At 38.6% G+C, this 13,161-nt stretch overlaps 1 protein-coding gene across 4 annotated transcripts; it reads left to right on the top strand.

Annotated features, from left to right (window-relative positions):
* Positions 1-3,941: 3,941 nt before the first annotated feature.
* Positions 3,942-12,623, top strand: LOC308097929 (uncharacterized protein). 4 transcript variants are annotated; one of them, XM_080446069.1, is made up of 13 exons: positions 3,942-4,590; positions 4,816-4,922; positions 5,492-5,614; positions 6,039-6,087; positions 6,238-6,291; positions 6,928-7,009; positions 7,227-7,274; positions 7,581-7,658; positions 7,804-7,890; positions 8,014-8,112; positions 8,205-8,264; positions 9,931-10,053; positions 10,359-12,623. In XM_080446069.1, exons 1-13 carry the CDS (start codon positions 4,461-4,463, stop codon positions 10,411-10,413), a joined length of 1,095 nt encoding a protein of 364 aa, XP_080302195.1. In that variant the 5' UTR covers positions 3,942-4,460; the 3' UTR covers positions 10,414-12,623. The 4 variants fall into 4 exon arrangements, with proteins under 4 accessions (XP_080302195.1, XP_080302194.1, XP_080302197.1 ...); XM_080446068.1 differs by having other exon boundaries at positions 4,813-4,922; positions 10,359-12,622; XM_080446071.1 differs by lacking the exon at positions 7,581-7,658 and having other exon boundaries at positions 4,813-4,922; positions 10,359-12,622.
* The last annotated feature ends 538 nt before the right edge of the window (positions 12,624-13,161 follow it).

A 13,161-nucleotide genomic window follows, 5' to 3' on the forward strand; every position in this document is an offset into this window, starting at 1 on the left:
TCTGAAGTGTTTGCAAGATGTGGTTATTGTTTGTGAATGAATCCAGTGCAGAATTGATTGATGTACTTTTATTTAGTAGCCTAAGACATGAGAATCACAGTACATGGAAGTACAAAATTCACAATACAAGGTCTACTAAACTGGAAGACTCAGTTAAGCATGCAGCTTGTTTAAGATGAGAACCCCATGCACACAAATCATGATGACATATAAGAGACAGACAGATATACACACTACTATACAGAATGTCATACAATCAGCTTTCAGGTTACTGGTATGAAGAGAGAAAAAATATATATACAAAAGAGGAAAATGAAAGGGGGGGGGGGGGTAGGGTAAGACTTAGACAGGGGCCATTTTCGAATTGCAGCCTACTGAAGGTGTATCTTTAGGGCAGTTTTGAAAGTGAGTAGGGTTTTACACTCCTTTACTCCTTTTGGTAGGGCATTCCACATTTTTGATGAATAGCATGAGAACGAGTTAAAGGGATATTTCACTTTCAAATAAAATAAACATTAAAAATAAATATTTTAAAAAAATGAAAGAAGTTATGGCAAAATCACGGCCCCCTCACACATTAGTAGGACACTCTAATGCGTGAGGGGGCCGTGATTTTTCCATTACTTTTTTCATTTATTTTTAATATATTTTTTTAATGTTTATTTTATTTGAAAGTGAAATATCCCTTTAATTCCCTTTAGTTGAGCCAAATCTGGGTTGAACATGATTTGTGGAGCTGCCTCTGGTGTTATGATCATGGACTTCATTAACATTTTGGAAGTATTTTGACAAATACAGGGGGATCCCAATGTTGTGGTGTATCTTGAAGACCAGGCCCATAGCAAGTTGCTGTACTCTGTCCTCAACCCTAAGCCATCCAATCCTAGCACAATGAGCAGGGGTTAGATGGGTTTTGTGATTGAGGCCAAGAAGTAGCCTTACAAGTTTGTTTTGGGATGTTTGGAGCCTTGTTTTTAAGGCCTTGGAGGTGTTGTGATACCATGAAGTGCATGCATAATCATAATGACCTTGAATGAGGGCCCCTGCAAGAATCTTCAGAGTATTCTTACTGACTAGACGATCAATCCTCCACAAACACAGTACACAGTAGTTTGGCTGGAGCAATCAATGCAAAATGGCGACGTGAGTGCGCAATGTTTACATAGGACTTTCTGATCCTAATTCAGACTCCCATTGAGCTCCCGTTTTTATGTAAAGTATTAATAATGTATTTTGGTGTTCTGTAAGAAGTTTGACATGCTATTTTATTGTGTTTGGACATGGTTAAATAAGTTAAACTCTCAGGAATTAGTCAATTAATATTTCCAGTACAGTAACTTAAAGCTGCATTACTAAGAAGAAGAAAAGTATAATTGCTTAAAAAAGTATTGTGAAAAGTGCATTAAGTTAAAGGTGAATATTCCTGAGAAAGACAAGACAGTTAATGAAGGTCTGATTGGGTACTATATTGTATGTTTTGAAGTAATGAGGTGTAACAGGTTTGCTATGTGAAAATATATGGAAAAGAATATGGGAAAAACATGCAGTATTGTAATGGTGATTAACTCCAGTGTTACATTTATGGTTCAATGATGTATTTTGGTGAAAACAGAGTTGAAGATAAGTAACATACATTGAAATGATAATACAAAGGAACAAAAGAAATGGGAAACAAAGTGAATTGTGAATTTGTGATTTTTGTGAATAAATTCTGATGAGAGCAACCAGTCTGAAAAGAACTCAAACATTCTGTGTGCTTCTTTCTCCTGTTAAACAGGACATTATTATCTGCATGCTTGTCCTGGCTACCTGGGACCTGTAACACATACCTGGATTTTGTCCTCTACATTTAACTCATCCTAACAGTTAGGAGCAGTCGGTAATGATAACTATTGAACATTGATCCCATAGAGACACACGACCGGAAACGGAAGGCCTACAAATCCACGCCCACTTTTGACACAGTGCCGCTACTCGAGGTCCGTTAGAACGATGAACTGCAGCTCTCAATGCAATCTCTATGAGAGGCATTGTAAAATACCGTCATTTCACTGGTTAACTACTGAGGCTGTAGGGATTTTTTTTGTGTTCTAATAATCTGTCCCATTTGTTTAATTTATCCTTTTTAATGTCCCATATCTTTCATCTCGATATACTACCCACAATATACTATAATTTACTCCATCAGTATGTCAAAACCGCTAGCATCGGAGATCTAGAGTTTAAGTGGTCGCATGGTATATACGTCACGGACGCATCCCTTGAGGTTTTCAATACCCAGAAAACTGGCGAAAGTGGCCGTTTTCAATATGTTTTGGTCATTATCTCTGAAACAGAAGGTCCAATCTGCTCAGTTCAAAGCTTGTTGGATGCGTGACTTTGAGGACATTAAGCACGCAATGACACATTCTCGGGTATTTTTTATTATTTTTAGGGGAGGCGAGATCTTAGTTGGGCAGGCGACCGCCTGTCCTGCCTCTACAGTGGGTACGCCACTGGTCGGCGCTCGGCGCTCGTAAAGACAGTGATGTCACTGAAATGCGACAACTTGTCTGTCTGCTGTCTACCCTCTGCTGTGTTAACATTATGGGTAACTCGTTAAAGTGGCAAATTAAATGTTAAACACATCAACTATTAAGAAAACAAGAAGATATGTTGACAAAGACACTCCATACATTTGGAAACATATTTTTATTTAAATCAATATCGTCTTCAGTTAATGCAGGATAATTTTAAAAGTAGGCTAACTCTCATATCCTCTCATAGGGAATGCATTGGCAGCTGCAGTTCATCGTTCTAACGGACCTCGAGTAGTGGCGCTGTCTCAAAAGTGGGCGTGGATTTGTAGGCCTTCCGTTTCCGGCCGTGTGTGTCTATTGCCTGGGAAGCTCAAGTCTTGCTCAAGGACATTTCAAGCCAGGAGGAGCCTGGGTTCGAAACGGGAACATTCCAGTTGCTATATATCACTGGTTCTCTTTTCATGTCAAGGACCCCCAAATTGACACTTATTAGGCCGCGGACCCCCATTTGAAAAGATATGCCAGAGACTCCCATAAGAGAAGATTTTGTACGGATTTTGTACGGCTCTAGCAGTTTGACATGCATTAGGCTACAGACCCCCATTTAATGGCATTTCTGTCTCTGGGACCCCAATTTAGATTGTAAAAGGGTCCATTTGGTTCCATTTGTACACTCTCAGAGTTACAGACCCATAAAGGTCCATTTGGTTCCTAACTATCCATCATTTAGCTGGGGACCCCCTGGAACTCCCCGGACCCCAGTTTGAGAACCAATGCTGTATATAATGCACCCTTTATGATTAGAAACTTGTTCTGAATTTTGACTAAACTACACCTCCCATCTATTACTACGCTTCATTGAAATCAGATTCCATCTGTATCCCTGTACAAATATTCAGTAACTTTTATAGATAAAGTTAAGTTACTGATAAAGTCCACCCTAAGGACTACTAACCATTGAGTTTCCTGCACTAACTTTACTGAGTAGACCTCTAGAGTAGACCTACTGCACATGAAAAATGCTGCTAATTATCCCAAAAGTGACTGCAAAAGATTGCTGCTCTGATGCATGTAACAACACAATACGTGACATAACTTGTTTTTATTATATTTTGACACTTGCTTTGACAATATAAACACATGTTTTCTCGTGCCAATAAAGCTCCTTTGAATTGAATTGCTGAAATTGGGTTTTGTATTTAAGAAGAGGATAAAAAGAGACTGCTAGCTGCTACCTTTATGTCAGTGCTTGATTTTAGCCAAGTATTCTACATCCATGCATCCTCTCAAAGCCATCACATACTTCAGATAGATATACCTATCTATCACAGAGGTTCATCAAAAATGATACGGTTGGTTGGACTGCTTTGTCCACCTATAGATTTATTCACTATAGTATTATACCTTTATTTATAAGACAATCCTGGCATTACTTCCATCTATCAAAGTAATACTTGAACAGTTCTAGTATGCTCCCAGGATTATACTATAATAAGTAACTGTCCCCAAAGCCTGAATTGGGAAAAATGGCTTTTACAGTGCATGCTACTCCTTAAGCTTGAAAATTAATTTCAGATGGATTTAAGTCTAGTAGTATTAGATGTTTTAAAACAATGTTGATGTAATGGGAGGCAGGTAAATCAGGCTGTCAAATTAATTTTGCTGCCTGATTCTGTAAAGCATTTTAGGCTAACTGGTTTTGGCTACTTCTACTGCTTTTCCAGATGAGACGAGTATTGTATGTACTTATGTGAATTGTAACTTTTAACTTTTTTTGTCTGTAATTTGTTATAGGCTGTTTGTCTGCAACCATGTTTAATACAGCTGAATGGCCATGGAGGTATAGGTAAAAGTCTTGGCCAGGACACAAAAAGTGTTTTAACTGGTTAGATAAGGGTTAAAAAAAGACAACAACTAAGCCCTCCTCTAACATGAGATCATATGAGGCCACTGACTTCCTTTCTTTCAACTTCATTTCCTTGTTGTCGAGCTACAGCACAGTACAGGACTCACAAAATGAGCCATTTAATAGCACCCATAACTCTGTCACTCGTCATCTCCCAAATATCAGGTAAGAGTTGAACTTTCACCAATATTATTTCTTACCCATTTCCTCTTAAATGGGATAATTCTTCCTTTTTCGGTGCTATGCTGTGTCCTCTGTTTAAGGACATGGGACAATGTACAATTTCCTCAAGGATATTTGTCTCTGCTCCTGAAGCAATTTTCATTTTTTTTTGCTGTATGCTGCAGACTTGACAATTATGATCAAATAATTATTTCCATCCCACAGCAGCATGTCATCAAAACAATGCTTTCTGTCAAGACATCAAGGTGGCCGATGGCTATGTTTACCCTTGCACTGCCCCTGTCGGATCTGAGATAGAGGTGTATCATGATAAGGTAGTTGATAAAATCTAAATCTAAAATCAAGGAGTCAAGCAGGAAGATATAGGTGATGTTTAGGCTGAGGCAAATGGGGAATGGGGGGAAGGGAGGGGATGGGGGAAGGGAGGGGATTCCCAGTGGAGGAAAAAGTACTCACATTTTTTACGTAAAAGTATCAATAATGCAATTTACTTGAGTAAAAGTACGAAAGTATTGGTATCAAAATGTTCTTAAAGTACCAAAAGTAATGTTTTATAATAATAATCCAAATCTATAAAGTAACATACTGTAGTAGGCTAGCTAAAGTTTTCAAATAATTGTAGTGGAGTAAAAGTATAATATTTGCCTCTGAGATGTATGTGGAGTAGAAGCAAAAAATACCTCAAAATTGAGTAAATGTACTTACCCCACTGGGGATTTTTACTGGGCGTTGGCCATACCTACACTCACTGACTTTTTACTGACTTCAACTCAGTGGCATTTTCATTGGAATTACATTACTTATTATGTTATGTGTTCAAGGTAATTGTTCTGAATTCAGTGGGCCAACTACAGGTACATCATTTAATGTGTTCTGTCTACAGACCCTGATTGCTTGTTTCCACAAGCAGTCATTTGAAACCGGACCACATGTGATAAGAATGGACAAGGAGGCAGTTGTCACGAGCAGCTGCCTAAATCTGACAATTAGATTTGTAATCCCCCTTGTGAGTATATAACGCTTCTTTGAATTTCACCCCAAATGTATATTATTATTTTTTTGTTAAAAAGGTTAAAGTACTATATTCTGATTCTGATACATTGCTACAGAGCCTTTGTTCGGTCACAGGGGTCTCCCCAGCTCTTTAGTAAACAGAATATAGTACATTTTCAGGTAGGTGACACACATTTAAGCCAATCAGGAGAGAGCACTGAAAATGCATTTTCTGTTTAATAAAGAGCTGGAGACACATGGAGACTCCTTTTACTGAACAAACACTCTATAGCAATGAGTACTATCACAATATAGAGCTATTTAACACTTATTTTAACTAAAGTAAATCACTTACCCTACCTTTAATTATTATAAAATATCCTGTTTGCACTGAAACATGTTAAAACGATACAGTGACCTTTGTTTTCTGCTCTCAGGATGAAAAAGGCTTGATAGAGGAGAAATGCTCTGCGTATGTAGTCACCGGTACGGTAATCTTTAATAATACCATAAAGCCCCGATTTATCAGTGACCCTTACTGAATCAGCCGTTATCTTGTGATATTCAAGCAGCTCTTCATGTTTTATATACTGTATGTTAAGCACTTCACACTGTTATCTCATCCCTTGGCATTAGAGGCGAGGGGGAATACCAAGAATGTGGTTCCTGCACCGCAATGGATCACAATCTGTGAGTTACTGTCTCACCTCTTTGCACTGCACTTGTGTTAATTATTTTCACTGTATCAGTGTTAATTTTGACAGCAAATTTAGATTTAGTTTAGTCATAGTCTTATGAATAAAAATGCATTTAGCTTTAGTCATATTTTAGTCATCTGAAAGGTTTTAGTTTTAGTCTGGTTTTAGTCGACTAAATATCATTTGATTTTAGTCGACTAAATCTACAGTTGATTTTGTTGACAAAAAATGCCTTGATAGCGTCGTAATGACTGATTTTACACTTGGTTGCGTGCTGAAAATAGCCAATCTACAAGCTCACAAGGCGTCACGACGCGTTGTGAGCTTGTAGATCTGCTATTTTCAGAGCACCACACCGGAGCACAACCAAACATAAAATGTATTTTAGTTCTCCTGGATCTCTTCTCCACTAGTCCCTCCCTAACATGTTAGTCTAGTTTTTATTTGTTGACGAAATCGTCAATATATTTAGTCTTAGTTTTAGTTACCATAGTTTAGGTTTTATTTCGTTTTTGTCAGTGTAAAAAAGTAGCCGACGACCATTTTTTGTCATAGTTTTAGTCGATGAAATTAACTGCACTGTATCCAAAGACAAAGGAGTGTTTTTTTTGTCTTGTTTATTTTTCAGTTGGTGCACTGGCTGCTGTGCTATCTGTCGGGGTCCTTGCTGTGCTGTTGTACTTTGGCATTTCTCGGAAATGCCGACAGAGGTGAGGGCATGTTTTCACTCTTATCAGAAATGACAATGAATAACCTTTCACATGACTTCTGTTTTCCGCGCACGCATTAACAATGAATTATGCAACTTTCATTTATGAAGAAATGCTGTGTTTGTTGTTTGTTAGATAGAAGCAAATGGCAGTGATTATTTCCTGTATTTATGTATTCTGTATTATGAGTTGCATCATATCCTTTCCTGGATTGCAGAAAGGGCATTTACGATCCAGAGAGTGGAGGAGGGGAAGAAGGGAGCAGGTCAGTGATTGTACTGTTACTGTAGCAACACATTTTCACTTCAACACACACGAAAGACAGTGGTGGAAAGTAACTAAGTACATTTACTCACTGTACTTAAGTACAATTTTGAAGTACTTTTACTTTACTAGAGTATTTCCAATTTTCAGTACTTTCACTTCTACTCCGCTTATCTCAGAGGCAAATATTGTACTTTTACTCTAGTACTAAAATTGTACATAAGTACAGTACTTGGTTAAATGTACTTAGTTACTTTACACCACTAAGTAGGAAGTTGAAGCTTTGTCATCTTCTTTGATGTTGAAGGCTGAATGAACTGCGCACGCACACCGATCTACACGGAAGCAATGATCACGAGGATGTGGAAAATGCACAAGATTCCAGGTTCAATGCTGTTAACCCATTTCATATTGTGCAACCAATTTTTTTGGACTCCATATTAGCCTCTCTGTCAAAATAGACACAGTTGTTTTCATCACACAGGGAAGTGTTGACTGTAATATGTTAACGGCAACCTTTACCTCCACAGTATCGATCCCCAGACTGATGACAGGACTGCTGAAGCCCCCGGGCTGGCCCACAGCCCGCGTAATGCAAGGGCGAAGCAACCTAATGAGTGAGGACGAGAATTTGTATGCCTTCTCAAGTGTGCAATTCTCCTTTTGAACTTCAGGGGACATGTTCCTTTAAATAGACCAGAGAAGAATGAGACTTCTCAACCTTGTATTTGTGTTTCAAGGGTCGCACAGCATGGTCACAGTGGCTCTGAGGAACTGAATGCCGGCCCCACAACTGCCCTGGAGGCAAATGCCATCTCAAGCAAACGAGCCATGAACAGGTAGCCAGAATGGACTGTTTATATTCTGTTTTTATTTTAATCAACATAAATCCTAGTCTTGGTATAATTTTGATTTTGATCATGACTTTCAGGAACTTGAGGGATGACCCAGGAGGCCGGAACAGCAACAACGGAACTGACATCAAAACCATGTAAACTCCAAAATCCTTTAATTCACTCTCTCATGTGATTATTATTGATGTATTAGAGGTGGAGATTTGATCTCATTTACACTTTTATGACATCAGCAATTATTGTGTTGTGAAGAAGATTACAATTTGCATGTTAGCAATCACATTGTAGGCCTAACCGTAATCTGAATACTTAAAATCTTCCTAATTTCTCTGCATGGTTAGGCCCTTTGTACACTCTAAACACAGCGATTGCACGGACACCGGTATTGTTTAGGCAAATCAAGCAGATTTTGAATAGGGGGGAGGTAATGTTTATGGACATACCCACAGTATATGGATTGCATCTTTCAGGTAAGATAGTCACTCACGAATACAAGAACGCTCGCCCCAAAACACTCTCGCCCCGGCTCAAATCCGGCAACCTCGGAACGGTCGCCACTTACAGTAGGTTCCTAAACGTAACCTCAGTAAAACTACCTGAACCTAACCTTATTCCTAAACGTAACCTCAGTAAAACCATGCCTAAACCTAACCTTATTCCTATACTTAACCTCAGTAAAACGAATACATGAATACAAAAAAAACGTGGGGGGGGGGGCAAGCGAGTGTGTTTTGGGCGAGCGTTCTGGTTACCTCACTCACAGCCTGACCTGGTATTGTGGTGAAACAACTGGTATTATGGTCTTGTTTACTTGGTAGAGCCCATGGTGCCTTGGTATGCGGTAGATCAGGCATAATAACCCATGAGGTTTGGAAAGGGGGGTAATATAGGATCTACTGCTGATGCTTAATTTATGCTTGATCTGATGACGCCTATAGATCTGCTATTTTTGGTCGGCGGCTATGTCGTTTGACGAAGTATAAAATCGGGCTTTAGGTTTGAGCCTTCTAGAGCTTTCCTCCCGAGTCTAATTAAAATGAAACTCCCACAATGGAATATCTCCACTTGATGTAACCTCAGTGACATACCCACCATTCTTGTACTCCCACATCCATTCGGAATAACACATGCGTGTGCATATTAAGTAGCGGGGGGGATAGTAGCATCAAAGTTCAGCAAAGATCAACACCCTGTTAATGTGTTTGTTCTAACTCTTTTCCTTATACATCCATGATTCACTCACACAGCATGGAAGACCTGTGCTGTGCATAGTTACAGGCTATTTAAAACCGTTTACTTTTTATTTGTTTGTTTCCACCACGTGTTCCCTAGAGATCCATTATGTTTTAACCACTGGAACCCTAGCATCCCTATTCTGGGGCGTACGACGATGTGGTCCGATATATTCTACAAGCTCTCGCACATCGCAAAGAGCTTGTAGATCAGCTATTCTCTGCGAAGATATTTAAACAACAGGGGGCCTATTAGTATAGAGCCCTTAAGATTCTGGTTAACTAATTATAGGATTTAAGTGGTAACAGTTCTCTGGTCAATACATTATTAATGATTACTTATTTTCCTATGGCAAAATGTAACCTACTTTATTTTAAACTACATCCAAAGAATAATACTGTAATTCAAGTTAGACACTTTCGTCAGGAATAACCATTTATTGCAATGCTATTGCATTCAGTTTGGCGCTGTGACTCCTGTGATACACCTGAGGTACACCTCCTGCCTGTCGTGCCTATAACTGAACTATCGCTGCACTCGATTTCAGTTCTATAATGTTTTCTTTCCTAGTGATGAGCGTACCTCCAGGATTGGAGACACATCTGATGACGAGGCTTCTGATGGACAGAAAGTTGACCATCATCACACCGAACAGCAACTGCTGCTGAGGAGCGACGACAACTGCAGCAGCGGGTGAGAAAATGGCTCTGTGTTGCACTGTTCACATGTTAGTCTTTCAACCCACCCATCTCTATGAAATGCTTAAAGGTGTAGTTCACCCCAAAAAATTACTTAATTTCTATCAATTACACACCCCATGAAGCCTTGAATTCATGGGCATGTTTTTGTTTTTGTCACATTCCTGAGCCAATAATTTGATGACCGGCAGTAGACTTGCGGAGTCTCCGCCGGTCATCAAATTATTGGCTTAGGAATGTGACAAAAATCTCTTTTTATATACCTGCTGCTAACCTACAGTTCCTCCTGTTCTGCCACAGGACAAAAGACAACGGATCCAGTGACGTGGAGTCATCTGGAATCAAGATACAGTAATCAATAATTAAGACATAATAATAATGATAATAATAATAATAATAATAATAATAATAATAATAAATGTAATAATAACCACCTCAGATAGATCTAGGCCTGTATAGGATATCTATACAGTAGGTGGAGGTATATCTATATTTATATGTGTATCTATATGTCTATATCTGTATACAAAATATACTGTATAACAATATTATTATATCTATCATAATCCATTATATATATATATATATCAGAAGCCATTGTGGGGCCATTAAGTAAAACCTGTTTTACATACCTATTATGCTTATTTGTGACAGGGTCTCATAGATGGTGCTGCATTTTCAGTTTTGTACAGATTATGAAAGTGTAGATTGTAATCAAATGACGTGTCATACATTGAAATCTTAAAATAGTTGAAGATTTGAATGTTGTTAAACCTCATATCAAGAGGCTGAGAGAAATCCTGTAAAGGTACAGTATATGTGTTATATATCACATCTATCACAGCAGTTACTAGTTTAACCTGCATTAGACCTGAGGCCGATTCTAAAAGTCCCTTCTAAATCAGTAGTTCTCACACTTTCAAGATTTCTCAAAAATGTTCAAAAACAGCAGATGCTACAAGCTCGCAGCTTGAAATCCAAAATGACACAGATGCTTTCCCGGTTTTAATGGGTTACGGACAAATTATAAGTATTTTATTATCCTGAAACTGCTGTTTGTTATACTGACTGGATTATTCAACATGTAAACATGTACATCTTTCATATTATGTATGAAAGAAAAAGAAAAACCCATTTGAAAAACCTTGATTTATACGATTTTGCCTACTTGCAGCACATTCTATCAGACCTGTCACGTGTATTATAATACTACTCAGTGCATGAGTAGCACAGCTTGGGTAACTAAGTACTGGGAGCTGACGGTATATAGGTATGGCGCTCCACCTCAGTAATGCATCTCCCAGGGGTCTAGCTAGCACATTGTAAAGGGCATAGAGTAGACACCCTTGATGCTCGGCTGATGCCATCAATAAGCCAGTACAGTACGACTTACATATTATTTTATATTACATTACATTACATTATATTCTGTTTAGCTTTGTATACTACTGTATGCCAGCCTGGTCCCTGAAAACAAATGTCTCCCTTTTGAAAAAGCACACTGGACTATAAACTGCACAATATCTGAGTGTTCAGTAGATTGTACTGTACTGTATGCAATGCCAGACTTAAATGCTACGCACTGTTCGAGGCCTTTGAGATAAAATCTCATCTGTCATTATAACACCTACAGTATTTGTCTAGTTGTTATAATAGTAGCTGAATCAGACAATTGTAGCTTTGATATTTGCCAGATTACATATGACCATAGGAAGCATTGTTTTTCCTCAAATGCAAATTAAAATTTCCGTGAAGGAAATTCAAGCCAGTCTGATGCGCTCACTTTTACATTCTCAGCCATCTCTCGCTGCTACCATAAATGACAGATTGTCAGTGAACAAACTCCCACCACCTCCCCAGCCTCCTCCTATCGTAGCATTTATGTCTTCATTGTGTCATGCATCGATGCAGGTTCATGCAGTATGTACAGTATGTTATCATGTCCATGTAATAACTGTGTATCTTTAGGCTCTGCTGTATGAGGGGTTCATAGGTATGTCTATCATATCCATGTAAAAACTATGTATCTTTAGGCTCTGCCCCATGTGGTTGTGAGCTCAGAGGGCTGTGTGATGCTTGCACAGGTTTGCTCTGGAGCATCATGGGAGCAGAGGCCACACCGCCAATACAATGCTTAACCCATTAAAACCTGAGGCAGAATCTACAAATGTCTTCTAAATCCTAACAGTTTTCTGATGCTATATCAGTGGTTCTCAAACTTTTTCATGTCAAGGACCCGCAAAATGATTTGTATTTAGCCGGCAACCCCCATCTCAAAATATTTTGTTCCAGGGACCCCCAGAAGCAAAGATTAGAGTTAAAAGTGTTCGCTTTAAAATATATATAAATTCAAATATTTGCACAATCGTTCACGATTTTTGAATAGCCAACCAATGTGCTATACTGTATAATAGCTCAAATCTAAAATAATGCTTTCCCGGTTTTAATGGGTTAATATCATCGCAATAATTGCAGGACCCAAGCCCCTAGGCCTTTAACAATCATTGTAAATCGTATCTCTGTACTAATTGCAATCAATCAATCAAATAAATAAATAAATAAATGGTTTTCATCTCAACGAGAGTGGCCTGACTGAATACTTTTCCTTGTCGTTGAATTGTGTTTCAGAAAGGTATAGGTGTACATTTGGCTTGTAGTCAAATGAACTTGAGTTTTCCTTTTAGCCTATTGTCCATTACCATGCTATTGGGATGAGGCACAAAATAAAGGTGTGTAAGAACGAGCATCAAACCAAAGGCCACCTGTGGGCCTGAGTACCTATGGCCCATACTGTATGTATGCCATCATAGCAAAACGCCAAGAATGCATGTCCCAAAGATATATGCAAATGATTTGTTTTGGTATGGAATAGTTCAAATATAAATACCAGACACAAAGTGAAATGACCCGAAATGTGGGGCCATCTAATTAAAATGTAGGACAGAATAAAACAGAAAATAGTTATGTGGAGCAAATCACACAATTCTCCATGGGCGAATATGCTGTGTTTTTACAGGAATAGTCTGTGCTGTAACTGTAAAAATATGCTTTGGGGAGGAGAGGCCCCCGCCTCCCCCCCAAAAAAAAATCTTTCACTGAAATT

The sequence above is a fragment of the Gymnoscopelus braueri genome (genome assembly GCF_963280865.1).
Source record: "Gymnoscopelus braueri genome assembly, chromosome: 13".
In the NCBI taxonomy this organism is placed as follows: domain Eukaryota; kingdom Metazoa; phylum Chordata; class Actinopteri; order Myctophiformes; family Myctophidae; genus Gymnoscopelus; species Gymnoscopelus braueri.

Coding starts and splice junctions, on each gene's coding strand:
- LOC308097929 (XM_080446068.1), top strand. CDS start 4,461: ATGAGGCCACTGACTTCCTTTCTTTCAACTTCATTTCCTTGTTGTCGA. Junction 7,275..7,580: donor GGAGGGGAAGAAGGGAGCAG/GTCAGTGATTGT, acceptor TTGATGTTGAAG/GCTGAATGAACTGCGCACGC. Junction 8,265..9,930: donor GGAACTGACATCAAAACCAT/GTAAACTCCAAA, acceptor TTTCTTTCCTAG/TGATGAGCGTACCTCCAGGA.